The sequence below is a fragment of the Styela clava genome, chromosome 3, assembly GCF_964204865.1.
Source record: "Styela clava chromosome 3, kaStyClav1.hap1.2, whole genome shotgun sequence".
NCBI classification, from domain to species: domain Eukaryota; kingdom Metazoa; phylum Chordata; class Ascidiacea; order Stolidobranchia; family Styelidae; genus Styela; species Styela clava.
Window position 1 is genome coordinate 14,858,503 of NC_135252.1, and position 25,320 is coordinate 14,883,822.

Below are 25,320 nucleotides of genomic sequence, written 5' to 3' on the forward strand. Positions count from 1 at the left end.
ACGATACTATTGAAATAAACCACATTTCATCCTCATCGCAACAGCGCCTTCCAGTGTTAAAAGTTTTGTCAAAATGACTTTCACACATGCACACAATGGCATGATTGTTTACATATTTCAGATATGTTTTTCACTCTCTTAATCATAATTATAGATACCGCGTGAATGCGTAACCCAATGAATTGTATATATTTATAATAATATTAATACCAAATTTTCAATCTAGCAGTTCCGAAATAGAAAAAAGAAAATTTAAACTAAAATGAAGGGTAAAAACAACATTAGTACATGAATGGCATATGTTTTGACTCAAAAATTTTTATTTTGTTCATACTATGAATTTGAAATAAAACAGATTCTCAATATATTCCTCTGAAAATATGTTCATTTGTACCTCAGTCCTTACGACTTCGCCTGACCACCAGAGAACGACGAACGAGGACGCGGAACCGCCACAGGGTGCGCAACTTATAATTTTGTAGACGTCATCGCACACAAAAAACGTGAAGCCCACAGAAATATTGTAAATGAAAAAAAGAAGGAGCCTCCCGTCTTTTTATGAACACTAAAAATTTCAATAAAATGGTCCATTAGTTGATGGGGAAGGCAATTCTTTCACAACAAGAAGAAGAAATGAAATTCTTACAAAAATAACAACAACATAATCATAATAATACCAAAGCGATTCACTTTTCATGGTTAATAATTTAACATATATACACTTACTATGTAGTCTCTTATATTATATTAATATATATCAGTGTATATATTATGCATATCGTGCAAACTGTCTCAAGCACACACTTCATCTAAATTATACTGACCCTGCAACAACGAACCAGACGTACTATGTAACCGCGTTTGATCTCTATAACCAACGTGCCTGAGGGTAGCTTCGCGGAAATTTTTGAATCATTTCACTTTGTATTCGTTCGATCTGAAATTTAGAATAAGTTTTCGAAATACCAGGATGTATACGGCTGTGTATTAGTGTATTGATAGTGTATATTATTCTGAGTTTTGTATTTCAACAAACAAATTACTTTCTTATTTTCGTACGTAGATTATATTATTTAAAACAAATCTAATAAGGATGACATTCGCGAGTTTGTGGTTGGTAGTTATACTTCTAATTAATGTGATTAGTGTCGGGGCTGCCCAAGAAAAGAAAGGATCCACCAGCAAACTACGAACGATTCCAAAACGAATGCATTTCCAAGTCAGATCTCAATGTAAACTATTCAAAACTTGGAAAATGAAACAGCTTTGTAATCAAGTTGCATCTGATCCCAATATCGTGAAAATGGGCCGTAAAGTACGAGCATTTGTTAAAAATAACGATGAGAAAAGGTTCAGCAAAAGGATGCGTAAATTATCATCAAACGCTAGAGCTCTTACTATTCCCACTCCTCCAGTAGATGGATTTACTATGCCTTCTATTTCTCGGACGTTATCATCAAATACTGGATTTCAATGTACGAAATCCTGTCCAAGTTATAGTTCACTTTTGTCGGGAAAAACTCCAATTCAAAGAAGCTTTTCACCTTGGGAGTCATGCGCCCACTACGATCCTCTAAGGTAAGTTTCCTTTTAGAGAATGATTTTGAACACAAAATTCTACGTTGAGGGAAAGAATTGATATTGCCACTTACAACATAATAGTATTAGATCCTGTTTAAAATAATTCACTACATTTGCTCAATTACTTTTATAGAGTAACTCACCATTTACAATTGTACTGAGTAATTTGTACCCAAAAAACAAACCCATGCCATTTCGAACACATTCTAGAGAGTCAAAAATTTGGGGAGAGCGTCTTAGATTCCTAAAACTTTTGGATCATACACAAATAGAAGTTCAAGATTACAAGTGTTAAATAAATTTTCTTCATTTTCATGAAGGAAATTAACATATTTATGACTTCTGTTTTTAGGTCACCCTGGAATATAAATGATTTTACATGATGAATAAACTATACATGATTTTTATGATTGAAAGGAATATTTATCGATAAACCCGTAAACAAAACCTATATCGGTTGTTCCGCAGTATCGGTGTATCTGACAAATAGATTTCTATCTACCTCATTTCTTAATTTTACTCTGCAGATTTCCTCAATGGCTGAAGCTTGGGTTTTGCTCTTGTAAAGGATGCATAAATCCAGAAACTAAAAATGAAGATATGTCATTCGTGTCGGAACCAATCACCGTAAACATCACCGTGTTGAAACGAAAGCCAGGCGTTTCATTTAGTGAATGTAAGAATCCGAATGTGGGATGTGAAAAAGCATTACTAGAAGTTACTCTAGGTTGCACATGTGTATTACCAAAAGGAACATAAAGACATTTAATTCTTTAATGAACAATGCATTAATCACGTGGAATATGTTATCAACAAGTGTCCATTATGCTCCTAATTTTTAGTCTAACCTGTAAGTCTCGCTTTCTAAAATATAATAAACTAAATTGGCTTGCAAAAAATATGTTATTCATTGAAATAAATAAAAGTACCGAAGTGGCAATGTGAATTTTGCTATTTAAAGAAAAAATAACGATATATTTGTAGCAAAAATAAATCTGTCAATAATGCAGTGGCTGGAAATCTTGGCTATTCTGTAACAGAAGTTGCCGTGAACTTTGAGATCATGGGGAATAGATAGGCTTTATTATTTGTCAGGCAGTAGCTGCTTCACATGTTGAAGCATGATTTAGGAAAGGCTAACAACTCGAACTTTCTAGAATATCTAAAGTATATAGAATATCTATTACGATTTAAAAATAAAACGCATTCAACAGCCTACTGTATCCAAAACTTCTAGTTAGACACGGAGTGTAAATATGGACCGTTTTGTTTAATATTATTATTTTGTTGTTTTAGGTCAAATTCTTTTTCGTGTTGTTTTTATGAAAATAATCGTTACGAGGCCAATTGCTTTGAAATTTTCAGTGGCTAAAGATTGTGTTTTTGTTAGAAAGCTATTACTTTTATTTATACCAAAAGTTTTTTTTAGTCTCCATGACATTCGTTTTGTGTGTGCGATGACGTCATCACTGTGGCGGTTCCCGTCAGGTGAAGTCGTGAAAACCGCATACTACTTCGTTGTGGCTTTCGTGTCCATATATTTGAGCATCGTTTACTTGTTTAACAGAATATCGAAAACGCAACAGTTACTGTTTTTCCTTTCTCCTACAATTTGTCAGTGAGATGATGATTGAATAAACATTACTATTTCACTTTTCAATTGGTTCAGAAAATTTACGATGACCGAACTTATTTGCAATCGGGAATTCCTTTCGAGAATAAGTATCGATGCGTCAATGGATATTTCATCGTCTTCTTCCGTTTGATCTAAGCGCCAAGTGATTCATTGCGAACACGAGCGCTCGAATATAGAAACATTGATAGAAAATGAGAAATATAACACGCTAAATATAGAAATCGAAAAAAATAAATTTTCACAATGCCTTTGTGACGCAACTCGGCTGGTACATCATGTTAACTCTCAAGACAATATTAACCATCAACTCATTTGTACACTGGCGGAGCTCACCATATATAAACGCGATTTACGTAAGATTTTTAACAAGAATTATAAATCCGTACTGGAAGAGCAAGAAATGACATTTTAAGGGACATCAAACAACTTATTGTACTAGATTGCCGAAGATAAAAACCACAGGTATCCACCAAAGAAGCGTATAGCAGACAAAACCATACTGTTCACAGCCCGAGGGAACATGTGCTTTAATTCAAGTTTTTGTCTATATCCAGCTGCACTATAAATACCGCTAAGTTGTCGCAAACATTCGACGATGCGAAAGAACAACATATAATTAAAAATATGTTACCAAAATACTGGAGGAGGAAAAGTAATGTATAGCAAATCGGTTTTACCAGTTTACCAGATTGACAAGAAAAGCAGCAGAATTTGCTACAGGATATTATTAGTTTAACAAGAGTATGGGTTACATGGCGTTGCTAATCCGAGCAAAAATCGAGCTGGTTGCAGTGACACATTGAGAACAGGACTAACTCTACAGCAGGGGTCTCCAACTCAAAACATGTCGCGGGCCACTTTTTGAAATTGATTGGCCACGCGGGCCGCAAATCAAGAAATTAAGTACAAAAATGAGTATCAAAATGTATTGTGTTGAAATTACACTTGAATCTTACAGCAAACGAGACATGAAACATATTCATGTACTTGTGTTGGATATTTGGTTCCGATGTTTGGCCTTTATTTTAGTTTGCTAGTCTTAATTAAGACAGCATGCAAATGCTCGTCCGTTAGTCGTGTGCGGAGGGCTAACTTTCATAGTTAAAATAAAAATTATCGCAAATGTAAGAACTGCCAAACATCGCAGCAGGTATGCAACGTGAATGTGCAATTAGCTTCGCAAACTATTCTTCGGGCATAATGAACTGACCGAAACTCGTTTATTTCGTCACAAGGAACATGCGAAATGAAATTATTGTATTCATTATTGAAATGTAACAATAGAATAAAACATGAACGTGGTAAAGTGGAATAACAATGGAAAATTCTTGCTCCACTTATTACAGTTTGTCGGACCGGATTCTTGATGATAAATGACACGATAAAAGTTTACATCGTACTATTTTAGTTTATGTGGGAAAATCCCAATCATGACGCGGGCCGCAAAAAATGCCTGGCGAACCGCATGCGGCCCGCGGGCCGCGTGTTGGAGACCCCCGCTCTACAGTCTCAATATCGAGTCAAGCACAATCCAGGTTACGTTATTTTCGAAAGTCGAAATGTGTATGATGGCATTCATATTCCATTCCGTTTAATAATTGTATATAAACTCTATATATGATAAAATACTTGAAAATTTCATGTTATTGGGTTTATATTTTCAATCTGGATTTAAGTTAAAACAATAGATGAAAAAGACAAAAAGACGAGGACCAATGTTATCATTCGGGTCGGGATTTAGAGTGAAGAATGTTGCATAAAAATGCATTTCAAGTGAGATGAATTTTGTTGAGAATCGAGAAATATGCGATGTCACACGTCCTCAAGGATTATCAGCGCCATGATTTGAATCCAACATTAGATGCAATTTGTAAGTTTCTAAAAATAAAAATTATTTGTATCTTTGAAAATACAGATACTGAAAATAGTTACGTAGAAGGGAATATGGCCTGAACTATTTACCTATTCAATGATATATATATATATTATATATATATAATATAATATTATTAATAGAGGACAAAATTCAGTCGTCAAAAATTTCATAAAACAGAAGATTTCGGTTAAAAACTTACTACGTATACAACAAAAAATACACAAACGTTGTCAGGGACAGAAAGATATAAAATAAAAATAAGCAGTTTTGTAAACTCAGAGGCAGTATTAATTAGAATTATTCATGGCTTTTGCGATTGTTGACTGAAGCATAATGTACATTAATCACAGGAGAAATGCACGATGAATCATATAATCACCAAGTGCTTTTCAAATTTGGAACGTTCGGAGCAATATTAGATCAAATATTACGAATAAAGCCTGCAGCGGAATATATGTCGTTATACTGTCATCATTCTGTTATTGGAACAACAAAATAAATGATGTATAGTGCAAATTTCTATGTGATTCATGAACTAGAACCAATAACCTGTTCTGCATTGCGTAACGATATGAAATTTACAGTTTCAAACCACTTTTTCGTGAGTTACAAAAACATAAGTTTAATCATAAGAACGCATTTCATCATATCTGCTAACAATTAACGAGTAATTCGTCACAACGCCTCGCAAGGTGAATAATAGCCAAACATGACTGTGCTAAAATATTTTAGCAATGTGGTGTCATGACGACAATGTTGATTTTTGAAAAAAAACATTTATAAAAGGCAGTGACAAAAAATCTCTTACAAACTGGCTAAGTTTACTTTACAACAGGGCAAAAACCCGAGTTATACAATTTAAAATTGATTTATTTTTCACGAAAAGGTTATATTTATATTATATAGAATTGGATATTTTACGTTCCGTACTTGCAACTAGCAGTCAATTAACGGAATCAAAAGCATGAGCAATTTGATATCACTGTTATGTATCTTGCTATTTTCAATTAAAATTGGAACATCACAACCAACACATGAATCGAACCACCAACACAACGACACAACACATGAATCGAATCAAGTCGATACAGAGAACTTCGTGCTTACAGCTACAACAGCAAAGCCAGAAGAGGAGACAACGTTATCTATTTTGGAACAATTTCGCAGAGCTCTTCCAACTGTTCCAACTGCCAAGCCTGCTAAGATTCCTCGAATTCCGGCCCACAAAGGAATAATTAAAAAGTGCAAATTGCTCCCAACGTACAGACTTCGAGAATCCTGCAAATCAATAGCGGAGAATGGGCTTATATACAGTATGGAGAAAAATGTTTTAGCATTTGTAAACAGAACCGAAGAAAAAGAATTTTACAAGAAAGAATCGGTCACTGGGGAAAGATCATTATCATTTGGCATTGCTCTTCCGGGAGAGCAGAACTGTGATGCGACATGTCCTTCTGGAAAAGAATGGTCGACTGCCACTGAAAAGCATGAACGCAGTTTTTCACCATGGGGATATTGTGATAACTACGACCCAGATAGGTAAATACAATTTCATTTACTCAATACATCCAAGTTAATACTATTACTATCGGAAATTGATCAATATCCAGGTCAAGAGAGTTGAAATTTATTTGACGGCGATTGGTTTGCGGTTTGTTTTTCAATATAGCGCCGCGTTCTAATACTAATTCCAACTCTTAAGCTGCAGACACGGTCAAAAATTTAGACCTCTACGCGAAAGAATTTACCACGGAATAGCATTTGCAACGACAGCGTTTAAATTGTCTTAATTTTTTGAAACGCAAAATCTAATCTAAAATTATTCGTGCCTGTTTAGAAGTTCTGTTCATTGTTTATCAAAACTGTAAACAAAATTATAAAATAGCCATCAAAACAATTGTACCCTATTACGCAAAACATGCAAAATAATAAAAAAATTTGATTCGTGACATATATACCATTTAACTGAATAAATGCATATTTTCAGACTTCCACAGTGGATATCTTATGCTAAATGTAAATGCAAAGGATGTATGGATCCCAACACGCTTGAAGAAAATCTCAGCTACAGTTCAATAGAACTAAAGACGGCTATTCCGGTTTTAAGAAAAGAGCAAGAAGTGATGGATTTTCAAGACTGTACGAACAAAAAATGCAAAGAAAGTGTCGTTGAAATCGTTATCGGTTGTTATTGCTTTTTGCCATTTATATCCTAACTCAACTTTGTCTGAATTGTTGATAGCTGAGGCTTGTTACTGTAAACACATTCAATTTTTGGTGAAATGAGAAAAAAAATTATTTATTGTCGCCTGCATGAAAAACTTGCATCTGCATTTTCTCCGCCCTATCGAGAGTTTCATAAACACTACGATAAACTAAGTAAACGCTCTCGTACAGCATTCCCACTCCAAATTTGTTTGTAAGATTTGACATTTGATTCGTGTTCATTCAAAAAAAAATAGCCGTAATTTTAGGGCTGAAAATACCAAATCAAGCTTACGCAGAATAGCATGTTGAGTGTAAACAGCCAAATGCAGATTTACTTAACGCAAACTTGATTTCTCAGTCAGTTCCATATTTTAGTCCATAGTATCAGAAATACGATAAATCTGTTATACATAAGATATAGATGCTAATGGACATTTTCACAAATTCGTGTATTCAACGGACTGCAAAGTTAATATTTGTTTGTATATTATGTTGTTTGCTTCTGGTATATCATGACGAATACTATCCAACAAACTTGCATCTTTGTACCAGTGTTGATCATATTTAGATATTCAAATTATATATACGATAATAAAAAAACAGAATGCACGATAAGACCTTTCTCAACGAAATGTAGGATGCAGAATACAACAATCTCATTACACCTTTTCATTCTACAAATGCATCACAGTCATCGTTCAGGTGAATTTTGTCGAGTCTCGGGCCAACCGGTATCCGATGTTTTGGTATCCGCATATTGGTCACAGGGTCATATCCAAAACCCATTGTGTGACAGTAATTGCTTTCAACTTTTCTACCGGTAATCGAGCCTTGCTTCGAATAATAAAAAAAGTGAATTTGGTTGAATACTTCAATTGAATGGGTATCTAGTCTTTAGCAAGTGGAACTGAATCCTAATATTACACAAATCTTATGTAAATTATGCCACAAACATTAAAGCGTGATACTAGTCTTCGGACACCTATCCATTTTATAGACTTGAATGCATTTATTATGAGCTTGTCATAGAACAGTTTCGAATTGACTGCTCTAAACTTTGTATAGGAGTTTATTGAAAATACAAGACCGTGAAGTAGGCTACTGTTATTCATTAGGCTTTACTGAGATTGTCAAGTCATCGTGGTCTATTCGAATGAAAACCTTCTACAATGACACCCGATAGGAATCTCAATGACTTTCAGCTCGCAATCTCCTGTCTTAGAATCACAACTCGAGAACGTTATCGATGCAGATTTTCTCATTATCACTGATTCTTCCGTTGTCAATAGTTCAGATGCTAAGCTAAAATCTTCGTTACCGGTAGCAATATTAATGCATCCTTGGCAGAGACATCGGGCAAACAAAATCTTTTCCGGGAATCTAATAAAAATAAATGGAAACTTTTAAGATTTCGTGTTTTTAAAAAAATAATATGCTGTCTAGTTATGATACTTGTGATAATGTAATAATAATAATAAAATTTGTGTGATAAATATACCGCTTACAAGCAAAAATGCTAAAATTGAGGTAGTTTATGAAGTATAGCATAGAAACTGAAAGGTTATTACGTATAAACGATATCGACTTACATGTTCCCAAAATTGAGAACAATTTATTCCAAATGTTAACAAACAAGATAATAACCTGAGTGGGTCATAGTCGACGTAGTAATCCCAAGGAGAAATGCTCATTTGATGTTTCTCTTTTCCCAATAAACTCAGATCACACGTTGGTCTTCCTAAAATTTGAATTTTTGAATGCTTTTATTGATAATCATAATAAAAATATTCGAAAACAATTTGAAGATAAAAAAAGACAAAGCTAATCTCAAATGATATATCAATATTTGAACCCAATATTTCGAATAGACAAATGTTGTTCTTTGGACGTATTATCTTTAAATTATTTTTACTGAAACGTTTATTTTAACTAAGACTGTTTAGGGTGGATTATCACATGTTGAAGCGTTTTGGCATATGAAAAAAAACGATGAAAACATAAATTTTCAATTTTAAACTCTTTCATCTTTATATTAAAATACTTTAGTAAATATCACTCTAAAACTTTGACCAGAAAACCAGTTTGAAAGCATTTATTTTTGGTCATTTTTTCAAATAAAACTTCTCTAAATTTCAACATTTGCCTTTTTGTCTGAAAAACCTCGTATTCACATATAATAGGTTTGAGAATGAGGATGGAAAGATATATGTCAGTTCACCAGACTTTAAATTGGCAGTCATAAACTTTGCAACATATCACCAAATTCAATACAATATGGATTTAAATTCGAAATACTACTCATGTAGCATCGTTACTCCGATGTTATTTACCTGCAGGTTTGCCCAATTTCACGGGTATTCCGGGAAAAATCGCTTCTAGATTCTCTATTCTAGCAGGAATCTTCTCTATCATCGTGATTGTAGTCGGCGGTGGTGTTTCAGAAACTACCAACATTCCTCGCGAACCGTCGTCCCTACCTGGTTGAATCGAATTATAATGCCAAGAATTTTCTTCTGGCCTTTCAATGCGTAGATCGTTTCGCCCTTTTCCAGTGATCCTATCATACAAAGGATTTGTTTGTTCATTCTCATCACTAATATTCGTATTCTCTGACAAAACTTCAGATTCGCGGACGCGAAGATTTTGTATTGCGGGATATTCGATTTCGTATTCGATTTCCACTATGTCATTTCCATTATAGTCACACGGTCTTTCCACATTCTTTATAGCGGTATCCTCACTTAACACTCCAGTTATGGGGTTGTGAATATTTTGTATTCCGGGTTTTTCAATTTCATCTTCGCTTTCCACTGGCAATACCGGGTCATGATCATATGACTCAATTAACTCACTCTTGAAATGCGGACTTAATGAAATATATCGACAGGCCTGACGCAGTTTTCTGTCCACGAACATTTTGCACTTTTTCCTTATTTCCGAACTCCCTAATTTCTTATAACCTTTGACAGAAGAAAATCGATTTACAGAACACCAACAGACTGAAAATAGCGTCAGTAATAACACCAAACGAACAAAATAAAAATATTTCTTCACCATTTCTGTTTGAGGTTATATCCAACTATTTCACAATAGACACGAGATTACCCATTAGAATCAGTTCTGCGTTTCGAAATCGTAAAATCTTGAAGATTATGTTGTTTACGGCATTTGCGTCACGCTGGCCACCCTTTCCCCCGATCACAGCAAAGCGTGACGGCGAAGCTTCCATGCGTAAATCACTACTTATAAAATGCTTAGTCCTGGTGGCATCATCAAATCCATCGCCTGTTCCAAAATAAATTTTCTCAATGTCTCGCGTAGTTTCATTAGTATGATATCGAGTTGAACAAGTATAAACCGCTAGATAAAAATATATTTGGACTGAAATTAACTATAATTTCAACTGAAGGGCGAGAAAGATAAACATTGAGTAAAATTGTATGCAATCAGATCTTCAAATCATTGACAAAATTAGTAATCACTGAAAGCTTATTGGCGACACCGAGTGACTAAACTTCGTTGAAGAATGCAAAGGTCAACTATTACGAAATCTTTAAATCCATTTTCTGAACGCTTCGCAAAGAAGATCGGTACAATCACAAGACTTACATATATCAGATTATTTTTAGACAAAACAAAATCGACGGAAAGTGCACGAACCGCGAATTTGGAATTTGAAAGCCAAATCTACTTTACGTAAAGATAGTATATAGAAGTAACACGTTTACGCCGTTAACTTGGTAGTCTGCGTAAAAATAAACAAACGAATTATAAGGCCATTAATGAACGAAACATTAACGTAAAGTAATTGCAAGATATTTACTGCTGTCACGACTTTCTATCCTTAATAGTATGAGTAATAAAAAAGAGTGATTTTCGAAACGTTAGATATTTTATTCTTGCTCACAAGATTTATAATTAATCCACGTTTAATTTTAATATGAAGGATTTTTATATGAAATTATCTCAAATCTAAGAAAAACAATTAGTTTTCATGATATTCAACTTATAAATAATTACTTGTCCAGACATATCATATCACTTCGACTTTTCTAGGCAAACGAGTTGGTATTGAATATGCTGGATAATTTTGTTCAGACCAATGTGAAAGTCAAGTAAAAAAAAATCATCGAGTTTGTTTGTCAAACTGGTGATCATTGTGGATTAAATTTGAAGCACAGATACTTTGAAAATGTTTCAAGGCGTGGTCGTGAAATTCTAACCAAAATCGTATAGTAATATTACATATGATGTTGTTGCAGTTCAGTTTCATTGCTTCTCCTCGTCCTTCATGGTATCAATACAGTATTGCATTTTCTCTGTGAAATACCATTATTATATTTCATTTTCGCAATTTATTTTTTTATCGAAATGTCGGACTCGGTCAACTGTTTTTCTGAAAACATCTATTTGTTTCTATGTTCGTCATAAGCCTATCAGACACTGATGCATCACACATGTCTCCCAACTATCCTTCTAGCATAAATACTCGTCGAGTAATGCAACATTCAGTATTCGGATTGGACAAGGAATTGTTTTGGTAAAGCAGTATTACGAACAAATTTTATTATTATTTGTACCACCGCGCAGTATCTAAACAATATATATATCTCATCTATGCCTCCAGTACTTCATGTCCAATGCTCTCATGCCACAAAACACGACTTCGACGTAAATCTAAGTAAGTCAATAAATTTAAAATGCAAACAACGACTTATATTTTTTCATTGTTATTCCTAATCTGCTTTTTTGTACCTAAATTCGCAAAAAAACACGAACGAAACAGTTGAAGCACGCTGTGGTATTTTATTTAATTACTGAAATCAACGAACTTGGAAAAATAATAATTTACTGAACTATATAACCAAAGTCAAAAAATATCATAAATATGAAAAAGCAAAAGTAAAAATAAATTATTTTGGACATAACATAAACACAAATGCAGGGCATTCATAAATGCGGAATATTGTGCGCATAATCAGAAAATAAATAATAAATATCGGACGTACAGTGGGCTTATGAAAAGTTCATTCGCAAAAATGGTTTGTGCTTTAGAAGGAGTAACTTGTGGCCAGTCGTGGAAATTGGCCAATCGCTCTTCAGTCTTACAATGGCAATTTTGCCTCTGGGCAAGAACAAGATACGTGATATAGTTACGAGGATACCAATGCCCACCAAAGAAATTTACGACATTACTTAATTAGATTCTGTTCCTCGCTTTCACTCGTCTTCCACTGAATGAAACAACGATTCTTCGAATATGCTCATTCCAGTTGCAAGGTCGTTCAGGGACTAAGCTCAACTGGAATTGCACAATGACAACCAACCGCAATATCCTCGTCGGAAGCGTAGCACGTACTATCGGTGCATTGACGAAATGATGAATGAGTAGAATTCATGCGAAGAAATCTGACTTTAACTTTAATTTCTTTTGAAACAAAAGCTTTATTTTCTTTTCCTGAGCGTTGGTCTATACACCCCTTGCACATACATCTTGCGACAGGAATCCACTGGGGATACCTAAATGGTTGGAACAAAAGTAGGGATTAGAATTAAACAATGAAATAGAACGAAGATGGTGTTTTAGGATACGATATACACTATTAATTGCGTAATATCATCTCACACATTTTCCAAATGGCATAAAATACACATTAATTACCGCATCTCACGTTTTACAAAGATTGCGTTAGTGATGCAACTTTTACTCTTTAGAAATTGACCTTCTGACCGAAAAACGATATAAATGACGTCACAATGCCCTTATGTATAAATATATTATGACGTGTAGCATTTATATAGAAATATATTCATTGTATATATAAACCAATTATGCAATATGCAAATGGGACACTCTAACACACCAAAATTGCAAATTTATATTGAATTGACTATTCATTACTTGAACTTGATGAGTGATTTATAATTTTATTCATGTAAGTAATGAGAAAAGGCCAAATCAATTTTTGAAATAATCGACGGATCTGATTCCATAATTTACGTGCAGAAGCTAATGATCAACGCAAAACGAAACCTGATATTTGCTAGTTCAGAAGTCTTATTACATTGAGCCAAGATGTTTGATTAAACGACCCTTGTATACGAAACTAATATGTTAGGCAAGTTGAATCCATGATTTCGGTGTATTCTCATGCCAAATTTAAATGAAATGATGTAGATTTTACGTTAAAATTTCGGGATATTTAGTCATGGTAATGCTATAGAATATATGTATTGTTAATTCGAAATGGGAAAGAGTATTAATGAACAAAACGAAGGAAATACAATATCGTTTAATGAATTCGTATATAAATGTAATTGTGAAAGGTTAAAAATGCATAATCCGGATGTTGTACATTTGTATATTTTAGTTCGTAAGTGCGCTATTGATTGACCGTATTAGTTGAACATGTTTCATCCGTGGCCTACGCTTTGTTTAATTTTTGTGTACTCATTCGATAAACTTAGAAAAATCATCATTTTATGATGCTTCGGAATTCGACACGTTTGTTTGCATAAAATGTCAACAATTACTTTGATATTTTAATTTTTGTTCCGATATGCAAATTAAAAATTTGAAATTAGAAATTATATTTCGTGCATATAATAAAAATGAATTAAATTCAAAAGAATATGAAAGCGAGGAATATTTTCGATTATATTATTGGAATTATTTTAGTCTAAACATATCACGTTTTTCTTTATTAATTTCGATATACGTTGTTTTTTTCTGTGGATTTTAATATTTACGAAATACTTATGGGCGTTTCTGGAGACAGCGAGGCCGTAATACACCATGCCAACTTCCAAAAGTTTACTTCTTGGAACAAATCTGACGTAAAGTTATAATTTTTCGGGGCAATACATTACGTACATTCATCCAATTATCTAGTTTAAGGCTTCCGATATCGCTTACAATGAGCAGATTCAACGACAAAATTGTTGATAAAATGGCTTCGAAGACAGACATTTTATTGTTAAAGTATCGTAAATAAAATCAGGGATTTTATCAAAATGCTGATTGTTAAAAAAACGTTGTTTAGCTGCGATAGCGTTTTACGGCATATGACGTGATTTTTTTTATTCAAAAAGTATTTTACCGTTTTCCAATCTCAACTTTGGAGGTGTGGCCCCATATTACCGACACCCATTTTTGTAGGACCATGACTATGCATTGTAAAATTGTTTGATGATCGGTAATGCTAATCTTAATAGAGATTTAAACTGCCTGTGACATAACCATTGACATTTGTCGTAAATATGCTGCGTACGAGGTACGTGCATATCTTAAAGAGTAATCACATGTCCCTCCTTGCATTGAAATACAAACTAGTGTCTATAAATAAACGTACTTTCCTAAAAACAGAGTTAGGTACCATGGTAAAGATTCAATACAACATTGATATGGTATCACATTGTTGTAAAAATAAAACTGACTTCTAAAAATAATATTAAACGTGTATTTACCTTTGTACGTCAAAATCTGGCATCATTTTCCAAGGGGATAAACTTCTATCGTGAGGTTGTACGTACGGGGTTTGATGTGAATAATCCGGACATTTTAACCCTTGTTGTCCTTCCAGAGGTATATCGCTCTTTGTTATCTGAGTCGTCCACGGCAGTTGTTTGAGATGTCCACGAACTTTTTCTTTCATTGACACAATAATAGGATTTTCAGCAATTCTCTCACACAATTGTCTTAATCTTGGCGTTGGAAAGTATTCACACTGTCTCAATAAACCTTCGTGATTTTTGACATCTGGTCGTGATCTCAACAAACTTTCCCTGGTAGTATATTCTGGCATCGTAATAGTTGATTGAGTGTTCTGTATTTGAAAGTGTGATTCTGGGTAGAGAATACTTTTGGCAGAAACTGAATTTTTCAGTATGTGCACTAACATCCACAATATACCCAATCTCAATACTCTAATCACGTTCATGACACTTCGCGTTCTAGACATCCTGAGGGCAACGAGGTGAAATAAATGATTTACACAGATGTTCGTATAGTGTTGCCACTTTTTCTCTTTCGCTGCGCCGTGAAGAAACGCAAATAGTTAAAATTTCGTGGACTGGTAACGTTTTGTAGCTTTCGGCGCGAGAAAAAGGCGGAAAAAAGAGAAACTGAAAGAACTAAAATTGACCTCAAATAAATTAATGTCGTGAATCTACAGGAAATATTGGCGTGTCTTCGATACCATCACAATCACTCATATAAAATTTTATTATGAAAATATTTTCGGTATTTATCGTGAGCCAATTATGTTTAAATCATACATGTTGTCATAATGAAACTATACCCTCAGTAGTTTATATGTTGAAACTATTTTCTATGAGTTTGATATATAAACCTTTGAATCTTTTGGGCAATAAATATTTCAATATGATCGGTAATTCCCTAACCTCGAAGCGTTATGACATCAAGTTAAATGGTATCTACAACTAGCTATCCTTACAACGCTATTTTAGTCACAATTTACAGTACCAACTAGTTAAGATGTTATCGCCTAATCAAGTTTGTTTCGACAATTTCGTTTCTATTTCTGTACTGCATATAATGAAATACTATGTTGGTCGACGACAATCTTAGAAAACCATAATTAGGTCGAGAGTTGCTTGTGTTCATATGTATCATTTATTCAGACAGTTTACACATGCTAAAAGTTTATATTTTGTATAATAAGTGATTCTTTTATCCTCTTGGTGCGACGATAAGCTAACGGCGTGATCAAAATTGCAAGTTCCAACGGGTGACAAAATGGGCAAAAATAGAAATAACGTTTGAAAGAACAGCGTATACCATGTTATAACCGTATGGTACGGGAGTAATGACAAATAAATGCATCTCGACAATTGTAGATCGTTTAGCAATCATTTCATGACGTAATGGCCGAATAAGTCGATATACAGAACCACATATCATAAAAATAGAATCTTTCACCGTGATCTGATTTTGGTGTTTAAACATTACTTCCGATTCAATTACCCTATCTATCAAATTGCTGCCTCCGTATCTGAACGTAAAATCAACTGATTACGTTAACTTAATTTTCCCCACAAAGACCTACTTTATTAAAGGCAAGTTCGCCGAAAATTGACGGCGTCCCTCGCCATTGTCTGGAAAATATTACAAATATTACTCAAACATTTTATTACGCAATCCAATAAAAGGAATGTTCTGCATTTTCGTTCACGATAAGATTTTCAATTAAAAAATTGTCGAATAAAATAATAACAACATTGATATGTTTAATTAGAACAACGAAACTTCATGACGAAAATGGTGTAAATTTCTTTCGAATATCATCACGTAGCGCGAGGCATACCCGAGAGTGCGATTTATTAAAATTTGAAGTTATAAAATTCCATCATTTCAATAGATTAAATATGCTATAATTGCGAATTTATTGAATAATATAGGATATTTACCCTGAATAAAATTGCACAATACGAATCTACAATGCCAATTCTTTTACTATAAAAATTGATTACAGGACGTTTCGCGACACTTACTCGAAGCGACAATTGAATTTTGAAATGGCTGAAACTATTCATTATTTAATTTGACTCAATATGTGGTATTTAACTAATTAACGAAGAATACGATTCCCGGAGTATTGGGTCGAACGTCACAACTGCGATAATCAAGGCACGCTTTGCGTCAAGAAATATTCAAATCCGGTAAGAACATGTTATCTAATCACAACAGCGCATTATTATCAAAATATAAAGAATGGGGAGATAATTTGGTAATTATATTTATATTGTTTTGTATTTCACGACAAAAGAAAAAATCATATAGATATACCTTGCATTCAAGAAATTGCGTATTTACAGTTTATAAAAAATGTTGATTTTACCATTACATCAAACTGACTGTACATTCTCTCCATTTAATCTAAAAATATGCGGTAGAAATACATGTAATTAAAAAAGCGACAAGCATGAAAATGTTTCGGGAATCCAGTTAAGCTTACTATTCTGACAATTGACCAAGTCGAATTGTTCGCTGACTCCTGTATATTGAAACACATTTGAAAGTAGATAGTATGGCCTGATTTTCAGTGCAATGGTCCAGCAGCAACAACTTGGGAGGTCTCGGAATCGATCCGCATGCGCGTATGTCGTCGATTAATCCAAAATACTAGAAAGCATAATATACCTATGAACATAGCGACTTGCATGTATACTTGAAAATGTACATTAAGGGATATTTTGACATAAGATGCATGTCAAAAAGACGTAGCAGTAAACTATAAAATACCATCGGGAATATGTAACACAACAGGTTCAATCAGAAATATTTTCTGTGTACACCGAAAAGTACATATATATATATATATAAATATATACAATGTATACTCATTTCTATGAGTTTTTGAAGATTACTGGGTGAAAAGAAATATTATATATGGCTGGATAATAATCAAGTTGATGTCAACGTACATTGCTCAGATTTGCGTTCCGTAGTCAGAGTGCGTAACAAAATTTATCAAACGGAAAATTGTCCTTCACGTGGACGAGGTATGTCACATTTTCTTACATTATAAACATCAATAGGAAGATCATAGCCTTTTATTTGGCCGATTTGGCCAATTCGTGTCAGGTATTACTACAAAGTTGTATTCTCCTTTCAAAAAGTCTGAATTAAACTTTATTATATATACTGTAAAGTGAAGATTACATTTTACTGGTGGCAGTGACACTTCAAAAAATAGGCAGTTACAAACGAAAATTATAGTTGGTTAGCGCTTTGAAGCATTAAGCACCTGTTGGGTTCAAAAATAGTTAAGAAATCGATCTCGCACGTGTTACCTACTGGTATGTCACAAAGGTTAGGACAGAGCTGTCACATGGAAATACAAAAACGAAATTGTTCACTGTCAACGATGCAAAAATACAATGTTTGTCGTCTATCATCAAAAAAAAAAAAGAATGCATAGATAATCGACAAGTTTTTTTAAAAATCTTGATGTTCTGACGAAGAACATCATCTAAATCATTAATAATTATAAACATTAATTTTTTCATGAAAATAAACATTCGTTGTATCATATTATTTTACATAAAAGTAATAATCAAGCTCTACAAGAAATTCAGAACCACCATTTTGTTTCCAGATATTTCGCCCCCTTCTTGACGTACTTGTGTAAGTACATAATTGGCTGTACTACATAGAATTTACATGTATCGAATAAGAGATATAATCATACTAAATGAGCAAAATGGAGGAAATACCAAGCGAAATTTATGCTCTGCACGAAATCTCGATTTAAAAATATTTTGATTAGAAATTTTTCTCTGTAGAAGTCATCAAAAAACCTCATCTGAAAGTTCTAATACCAACTTTTAATGAGGCTACAACTCGCTATATTAAAGCTGTAAGATAATCCGGATTAGGATTCCGATGGGATTGCAGGTATTAAAGAGAAGTATATTTGTATTTTATTGAACTGTTGTGCTTGTATATATGAATAGTTTTTATCCCACAAGTTGCATTATCAGAATATATAAGACCGCTGAATATGCTCAAACCCTAGACATTTTAATTCAATCTAATTCAAAGTCAGAAGAAAAACCACAAAAATGTCCGGAATATCCAAAATTTTCCGAATTGCAATTACCTAACTTCAATACACTTTAATTTCACACAAAAGCAATCGACTATTGATGTAGTTTGTGATACTTAGTGTGAAGCACTTCCTAAGTTAATCTGTTTGTAATTTGAATATTTCACTTTTGCGTTAACTAACTCATTTACCTTATTAGAGAAGCGACTAATTGAGCTAAACGTTGTCGAGAGCGTCACTTGTTCATTCATTTTTCAAAGAACCGAGACAAACCGACACTATTGCCTATATATATTGAAAGCAATTGTATTAAATTGATACCAACTCGATCACAATTTTTTACCGTGAAAGTCATCCCTAATGTTACAACCGACGTTTTTTTTTCGATTTTCGGATTAAATTTTTCAGATGCGTAATTGAAATAACAATATTCTGTATAGGTATTTATAATACATGAGCGCTATATTCGTCAAATATTCCAATCTATCAAACACTTCAATATGCATACGGCACTACTTCGTTATGTTAGTTCGGCATTGTTTTCGAGCCGTCCAGGCCAACAACGACTACAAGCGGGTGCGCACAACTCCATAAATTGCTACCAAATAGTTCGATTACCAGGTCGGCTAGGGCAGCTGACATTCTCACTCACAGAAAGCCGGCCGTATATGTACGTACATATGTCTTAATACCAGATAACGTGAACTGTTTGTAGTGGTGGTAGAGTGCCCGATTGTGTTCTTAGTTTTGTTGAAAAATTCACTTAGTTCCAACTCAGGTCAAAATGATTTTCAAAGTTCATGCACTGCGAAGATTTCCTAATCTATTCGCAGAAATAAATCCGCAATGATCAAGCAGTCCAATGAGAATTCATTTGGTATAAGTGCAAATTCCTATGCATGTGGAATTCTCGAACTCAACACATTAACTAAATCAAATATATATATCACGCTATTGGCATTCAATTCGTAAATAGTGTGAATCCAATTCTATTTCTCCGCAAGTGTGTTAAATTGTTATTAGGCCTGTAAGTTTAACCGATCGACCATACTGTGAAGTTTCATATCAGACTCGCTGTCTTTCCGTGTTGACTTTAAAATCTTTGCTGCAAAACTCACATAGGTATGAAATATATTTTTCTGGAGAGCGAGCGAAACCTCTATGAGAGTTTGGATCACAAAATATTTTACGATCTCGTTCCTCGACATAAAATCACCAAAAATGACTATGATAGAATTCCAGACATGCTTGTTCACTTCAACAAATTGGTTCTTGGCTTGTTTCTCTCACGTCAGTGATATCTACGGGAAGTTACAGAAACCTCAGAATATTTTTATTTTCTTTAAAGTTCGTTTGAAAACTGAAATGTGTAGGGTATGGTGGTTAAAACTATTTAAATGCTTGCGTGAGTCAAAGAAGGCAATACAGCATGTGAGCTGTAGCTGTTTTTATCCCAATTTCCTGCATTTGATCCCGCTTGCTTTACAATATACTGGCTTAATGATGCTCACACATTCAATGCCTTCAATATTAAACTAATCACTTATCCCCTATCAGCCATGGATTTGATAATTGAATTGATAATTCTTTCAGTAAAAATAGTTGTTCAAGGGTGATGCAACTCTTGCTACCTGTATCTAAAGTATAAAATGATTTTCAACGGGGAACTATTTGTGATACTATGATACTTGCTTCTCTCTAACTACTGAATTTATTGTGTGGTATAGTAATACAAGTGCTCCGAAAGCATGTGGTGTAACAATTTTTGCTTATGTCCTTCCTGACTCCCACCTGACTATGTCATCCAAAAAATACATCACTCTTGTTTTTCTTTTAATCGTGTTCACTATACTATATCGAATACTTTATGTAATTTGAGCAATCACAATAAACCTAAACATGTTTTCATGTGAGCTTCTATTAATACAAGTCGGTTGACTAATATTAAAAAAATATTCCGGGACATATTTTTTATTTCTGGATTGTCATCGTCACTTCACGTAGCTTATCAAAAAATATTCAATAGCCTACTTATTAAATGCATACGAACGAAGCTTTATGAATGACAGTATAGATAGATAAATAGTTTATTTGAATACTCCATAATATACACGAATATAAAATGAAGAATTCTGGAGGGCAAGCAAAACCTTTAAAAAAGTTTAAAACATTAGAGATATCATGTGCCCACCCACCAGCACACAGGTAATTGCTGTGGAGCTCGTGCTCAGCGAAAGTTGTTAGGGGTCCGGGGAGACCATGTTACCGGTACTGTATAATATTTGATAATACAGCTGTGTCTCGGATCATTCGGTATTTCAATTCACGTTGAGACTTGGACATGAATCATCATCGTCACAGGACATGGAAAAGCTATAGTGCAGTACCGGTACAGATACTGGTAAGTTGCCGTGCCGTTCCACAGTTTAGGCTTAATTCATGATATGATTTTGGAGGGAGGGGTTTTTCGTATAAAGCGGTACCCAGAATGCAATGTATTCATATACTTTGAAAACCGAATGAGACCGTCACGTTCTTCCAAATCTCATGGATTGCGACAGTTACAGGTGCAACTCAAGAGCTTTACCTGCTCCGCCTACCATTTCATACAATCTGATCTTTTGAGCAAGCAAATACTCATTTTTTTGTTAATAGTTGAATGAATATTGTTATCTTATGCATTTTGCCCCTCAAATTAGTTAGTTACGTAATCAGTACGTCATTGCCGCTCATCGAACTTGATCACCCGACGCAATATTGCATATTTCACTATGAGTTTGATTATACAATAAACACAAATAAATGATCTAAAAAAAATGGGCTGAGGAGGATTTGTGAACGAGTAATATTGCTAATATATTTTACAATAAAACGTGATTTTGAAACATAACTAACATACAATCAAAAAAATATATATACATAGTTACAGGATAAAATTAATTTCGCACTACTTGACAAAATTCATTTTATTATCTAACATCATTAATATGATGTAATATTTAAAATGTTTGTCAATACGCAAATCCTAATTTTTGAAAAGTTATAAACGTTCAAAATAATCAATTTTTCGAATTCATTTTTTGTTCTGTCGATAAGGAGGCGCGAACCTCCAGTATGTAAGAATAACTTTACTCTAAGACGCCAGGGTTCCAATAATTACACCGAATATTTCAATCCAGTATTCCAACATCGCCACTTAAACTACACTTTTAAGATGATGGTTCTGACATTATAATATCTTTGAGGGCGTAAAGAGGAACGTAATCTGGTACCGTACTTTATTGAAAAACAAAAATAGGCCTTGAATAATGCAATAAATAAAATGTAATAAAATCTTTCAGTCATCTAATGCAGGCGTATCCAACCTTTTTTGTGTCGCGGGCCACTTTCACATGTGGAAACTCATTGCGGGTCGCAAACTTAAATATATATATCAGTTCTGATTTACGTTAGAATTTGCGCGTCGCTTCACAAAGGCTTGGATTGCACAAGGCTATTGCGAATATTTGAACACAATATGCACGCGATTTTACGCAGTGACTAAATGTGAGAAATTTTATTTAGCGCAAAAAATCCAGTAGAGAAGATATTGTAGAGTACATTTTTTTTATTTTCACGGTGGCGATAAGTATGATCAAAGCCTACACTAGGGGTGGCCAAGCTGCATTCGACCGCGATCAACTAAAATCTTTGAAATGGCTCGCGATCGACTGGTCGGTATTGAAGTCACACATGCAGATAACTGCACACACGCATACATAAAATTTCACCACTGCCAAGAAGCTTGGTTCTGAGGGCGCACTCTTGATGGAATCGTCACAAAAAAATTGTAATTTTTACGTTCCATTTAATTTGATTATGTAATTGTACTCGGAGTAAATGTTTCATCATTTATTTGAGATTTATTCAAATCATATAGAATTCAGATATGAGGCCCGCCTAATTTTTAGTCGTAAGTGTTGAAAATTCTTCAAAAAACTTTGCCAAGTACACATGTATTATCACACTACGGTTGGAGCGAGACAATAACTTCCGCGTACCTCCTTTACCGACGAACGTGTACGCAGTTCCGCATTACTCGGAAGTTATTAAAGGGTCGTCCGTCGGTCAAGGGCAAAGCACCCTTTGCATTTGTTACGTGTAATATGCTCTATCTCACCGGTTTGCACAGACTCAAATAATTTATGTGTGTATCGTATTTTGCGCATGTACAGTACTGTATTCTTCCTATAGCAATAAACTTTACAGGCGCTGCATGAAACTAGTTCAAGGCAATTTTGCGGGGTATTATATATTAAATTCACTCAATGACTCCGTTTTACGCAGATAAGCCACTAATTACGTAAAATAGTTGACTGTGAATATAATCAAATAATCACCAGCAATTCATAAAACAATGAGGGCGGGATGGAAATGCATTCCCGGGAGTTGTCGACCAAAATCCAGGATAAAAGGTCGGGGAAACATCAATCAAATTTCAATTGACATCGGCGAAGACCTCAATGAAATGGCGGAATTTTGCTAAGTGTAGTTTTTTGCAGGTGCCAGAATTTAAAACTGTAGTAGTGGGGTTCAACATTGCTAATGGCTAAATGCGGATATCAGGATACCGGTACGTTAGCCACTAGTACCACCGTATATATATATATATATATATACTAATACGGTACCACTAAGCCACTCTAGCAGCAGAACAGTGTTAAGCTTTTTAACGACTGTACTTAGCTTTCTGCTATGTGATTCTCACTTTGATGTTTTGAGTATCCAAACTTGTATGGCGGACGCTACGGTAATGAAAGGTCCTGGTATTTAAAAATTGAGTCTATTCTTCCCAGGGCCGGATCATGACTTTTTACGTTTTTAGAGGCCCTACGAGAGCTGTGCTCAAATATACGGACACGTCACAAGGTGTCACATAAAAAACGAATCTTTTGAAGTCCACAGAAATTTTTGAAATAAGTAAAAGCCTTCTGGCAGAAAAAATCAATCTTTAACCACTGAAACTTTCAAAGCAATTGGTCCAGTATTCGAAGAGAAAAGCGATTTCATCATGACGAAAGAGAAGAATACTAACAACAAGAGAGCTATGCTCAAATATATGGACACGTAGCGCCACCCAATGGCAATAATTTTGATGACGTCATAGCGAAAAAAAAAGTAACAGCCTTCTGGAGAAAAATTTTATCTTCAACCACTGAAAATTTCAAAGCAATTGGTGCAGTATTCGAAGAGAAAAGCGACTTTTTAAAAACGTGTCAAAGAACAAGAACAACAACATAATATTGAAACGATCGTTATGTCCACTACGTGTCCAAAAACAACAACATAATATTGAAACGATCGTTATGTACACTGACGTGTCCAATAAATGAGCAGTAGTCATTACTGTTTGAAGGCCAAATTATGAATAATTCGCATATTTTTTGGAAATCGTTCCCATTCCTACAAACATTTACAGTATGAAAAAATTTATTTTAACCGGGACAATATTGAGGTCTGAGTCGTTAGACCAATTCGAATTATTTCATTAAACAATCAGAGGCCATTAAAAATTCGACTATGAAAATTTCTGGGGTGCCTCTTTTTCTTGATGCCCTAAACACGTGCTTATTTGGCTTAATAGTTATCTAACCCCGTTAGCCTATTGACATATTCGGAAAGTGGTGACGAAAGATTTAAATTAATATTTCTGGTCGTGTTGAATATCTCAAGCTCAAAGTAGAAGTTTCACATCGAACACTGAATTTTTGTCACATGCATGACTTTTAATAACGCGATGGGGTTTTACTAAAATACTTCCATTTGTCCGATATACGCAGCATTCTTGCAGCAGAGCACCGGTTTTCAACCAGTTGGCCATGACCCACTTCTGGGCCATAGAAACACTTTCAGGTTAGCCACAAACCTATTAAAGATTGTCAGAATTAACGATAAATTAGTTAAACTTCGATTGTTGTAGCAATGAATGGTGGGTGCTGCTGCTCTTTAGCTGGAAATTCTCTTTTAAATAATAATAATAACGTGGAAATGTCTATCTTTGCGAAAAAACTTTTTGTTCATTTTGAAGTATTTCCCTTGAATGGGAAAGTCGGGGGGCCATAGATTTATTTGTGCAACTGATGAAAGAAAAGAGGTTAAAAACCATTCAGTAGAGCGATCATTAACTATCCTAATCCTTGAGAACTTTGAGCGATACCAGGATAAGATTAGCGAAATTGCTTCGGAACCATTGTGACATACGAGGCTAAAATTATAGTGTCAAGCATCACGCTGCGGTTAACCGGGTAATTTTACCCGGTTAAAGTGTTTTACTTTTAAAAAAAAGTAGAAATCGAATGATCACGATTAGATAGCAAAATTAAAGATAAAAAACATTGAAGAATAACTGCGTGTTTTTCTTTTCTCAATCCCTGAATAAAAGAGAAAACCCGCATCCAACGAAAGAAGCC

The 25,320-nt window shown here is 34.3% G+C and overlaps 4 protein-coding genes across 4 annotated transcripts; 2 read left to right on the forward strand and 2 right to left on the reverse strand.

The window, feature by feature from the left end:
* Positions 1-1,070: 1,070 nt before the first annotated feature.
* Positions 1,071-2,509, forward strand: LOC120343317 (uncharacterized). Its single transcript, XM_039412457.2, has 2 exons — positions 1,071-1,578; positions 2,109-2,509. Exons 1-2 carry the CDS (start codon positions 1,094-1,096, stop codon positions 2,338-2,340), a joined length of 717 nt encoding a protein of 238 aa, XP_039268391.2. The 5' UTR covers positions 1,071-1,093; the 3' UTR covers positions 2,341-2,509.
* A 2,355-nt stretch (positions 2,510-4,864) lies between these two features.
* LOC120343102 (uncharacterized) lies at positions 4,865-7,309 on the forward strand. Its single transcript, XM_039412212.2, has 3 exons — positions 4,865-5,087; positions 5,444-6,632; positions 7,081-7,309. The coding sequence occupies exons 2-3, from the start codon at positions 6,058-6,060 to the stop codon at positions 7,307-7,309; spliced, it is 804 nt and encodes a 267-aa protein (XP_039268146.2). The 5' UTR covers positions 4,865-5,087; positions 5,444-6,057.
* A 370-nt stretch (positions 7,310-7,679) lies between these two features.
* On the reverse strand, positions 7,680-10,498 carry LOC120343101 (uncharacterized). The gene is made up of 3 exons (XM_039412211.2): positions 9,632-10,498; positions 8,946-9,039; positions 7,680-8,681 (listed from the first exon to the last, which is right to left on the reverse strand). Exons 1-3 carry the CDS (start codon positions 10,356-10,358, stop codon positions 8,447-8,449), a joined length of 1,056 nt encoding a protein of 351 aa, XP_039268145.2. The 5' UTR covers positions 10,359-10,498; the 3' UTR covers positions 7,680-8,446.
* Positions 10,499-12,093: 1,595 nt separating this feature from the next.
* LOC120342569 (uncharacterized) lies at positions 12,094-17,076 on the reverse strand. Its single transcript, XM_039411447.2, has 2 exons — positions 14,769-17,076; positions 12,094-12,821 (listed from the first exon to the last, which is right to left on the reverse strand). The coding sequence occupies exons 1-2, from the start codon at positions 15,260-15,262 to the stop codon at positions 12,587-12,589; spliced, it is 729 nt and encodes a 242-aa protein (XP_039267381.1). The 5' UTR covers positions 15,263-17,076; the 3' UTR covers positions 12,094-12,586.
* Between the last annotated feature and the right edge of the window lie 8,244 nt (positions 17,077-25,320).

Excerpts from the sequence above, each read along its gene's own strand:
- LOC120342569 (XM_039411447.2), bottom strand. The coding sequence starts at position 15,262 with ATGTCTAGAACGCGAAGTGTCATGAACGTGATTAGAGTATTGAGATTG. Across the intron at positions 12,822-14,768 it reads CCAGATTTTGACGTACAAAG|GTATCCCCAGTGGATTCCTG; the intron begins GTAAATACACGT and ends CCAACCATTTAG.
- LOC120343317 (XM_039412457.2), top strand. The coding sequence starts at position 1,094 with ATGACATTCGCGAGTTTGTGGTTGGTAGTTATACTTCTAATTAATGTG. Across the intron at positions 1,579-2,108 it reads GCCCACTACGATCCTCTAAG|ATTTCCTCAATGGCTGAAGC; the intron begins GTAAGTTTCCTT and ends TTTACTCTGCAG.
- LOC120343102 (XM_039412212.2), top strand. The coding sequence starts at position 6,058 with ATGAGCAATTTGATATCACTGTTATGTATCTTGCTATTTTCAATTAAA. Across the intron at positions 6,633-7,080 it reads GATAACTACGACCCAGATAG|ACTTCCACAGTGGATATCTT; the intron begins GTAAATACAATT and ends GCATATTTTCAG.
- LOC120343101 (XM_039412211.2), bottom strand. The coding sequence starts at position 10,358 with ATGGTGAAGAAATATTTTTATTTTGTTCGTTTGGTGTTATTACTGACG. Across the intron at positions 9,040-9,631 it reads GAAATTGGGCAAACCTGCAG|GAAGACCAACGTGTGATCTG; the intron begins GTAAATAACATC and ends TTCAAATTTTAG. Across the intron at positions 8,682-8,945 it reads GTCGACTATGACCCACTCAG|ATTCCCGGAAAAGATTTTGT; the intron begins GTTATTATCTTG and ends TATTTTTATTAG.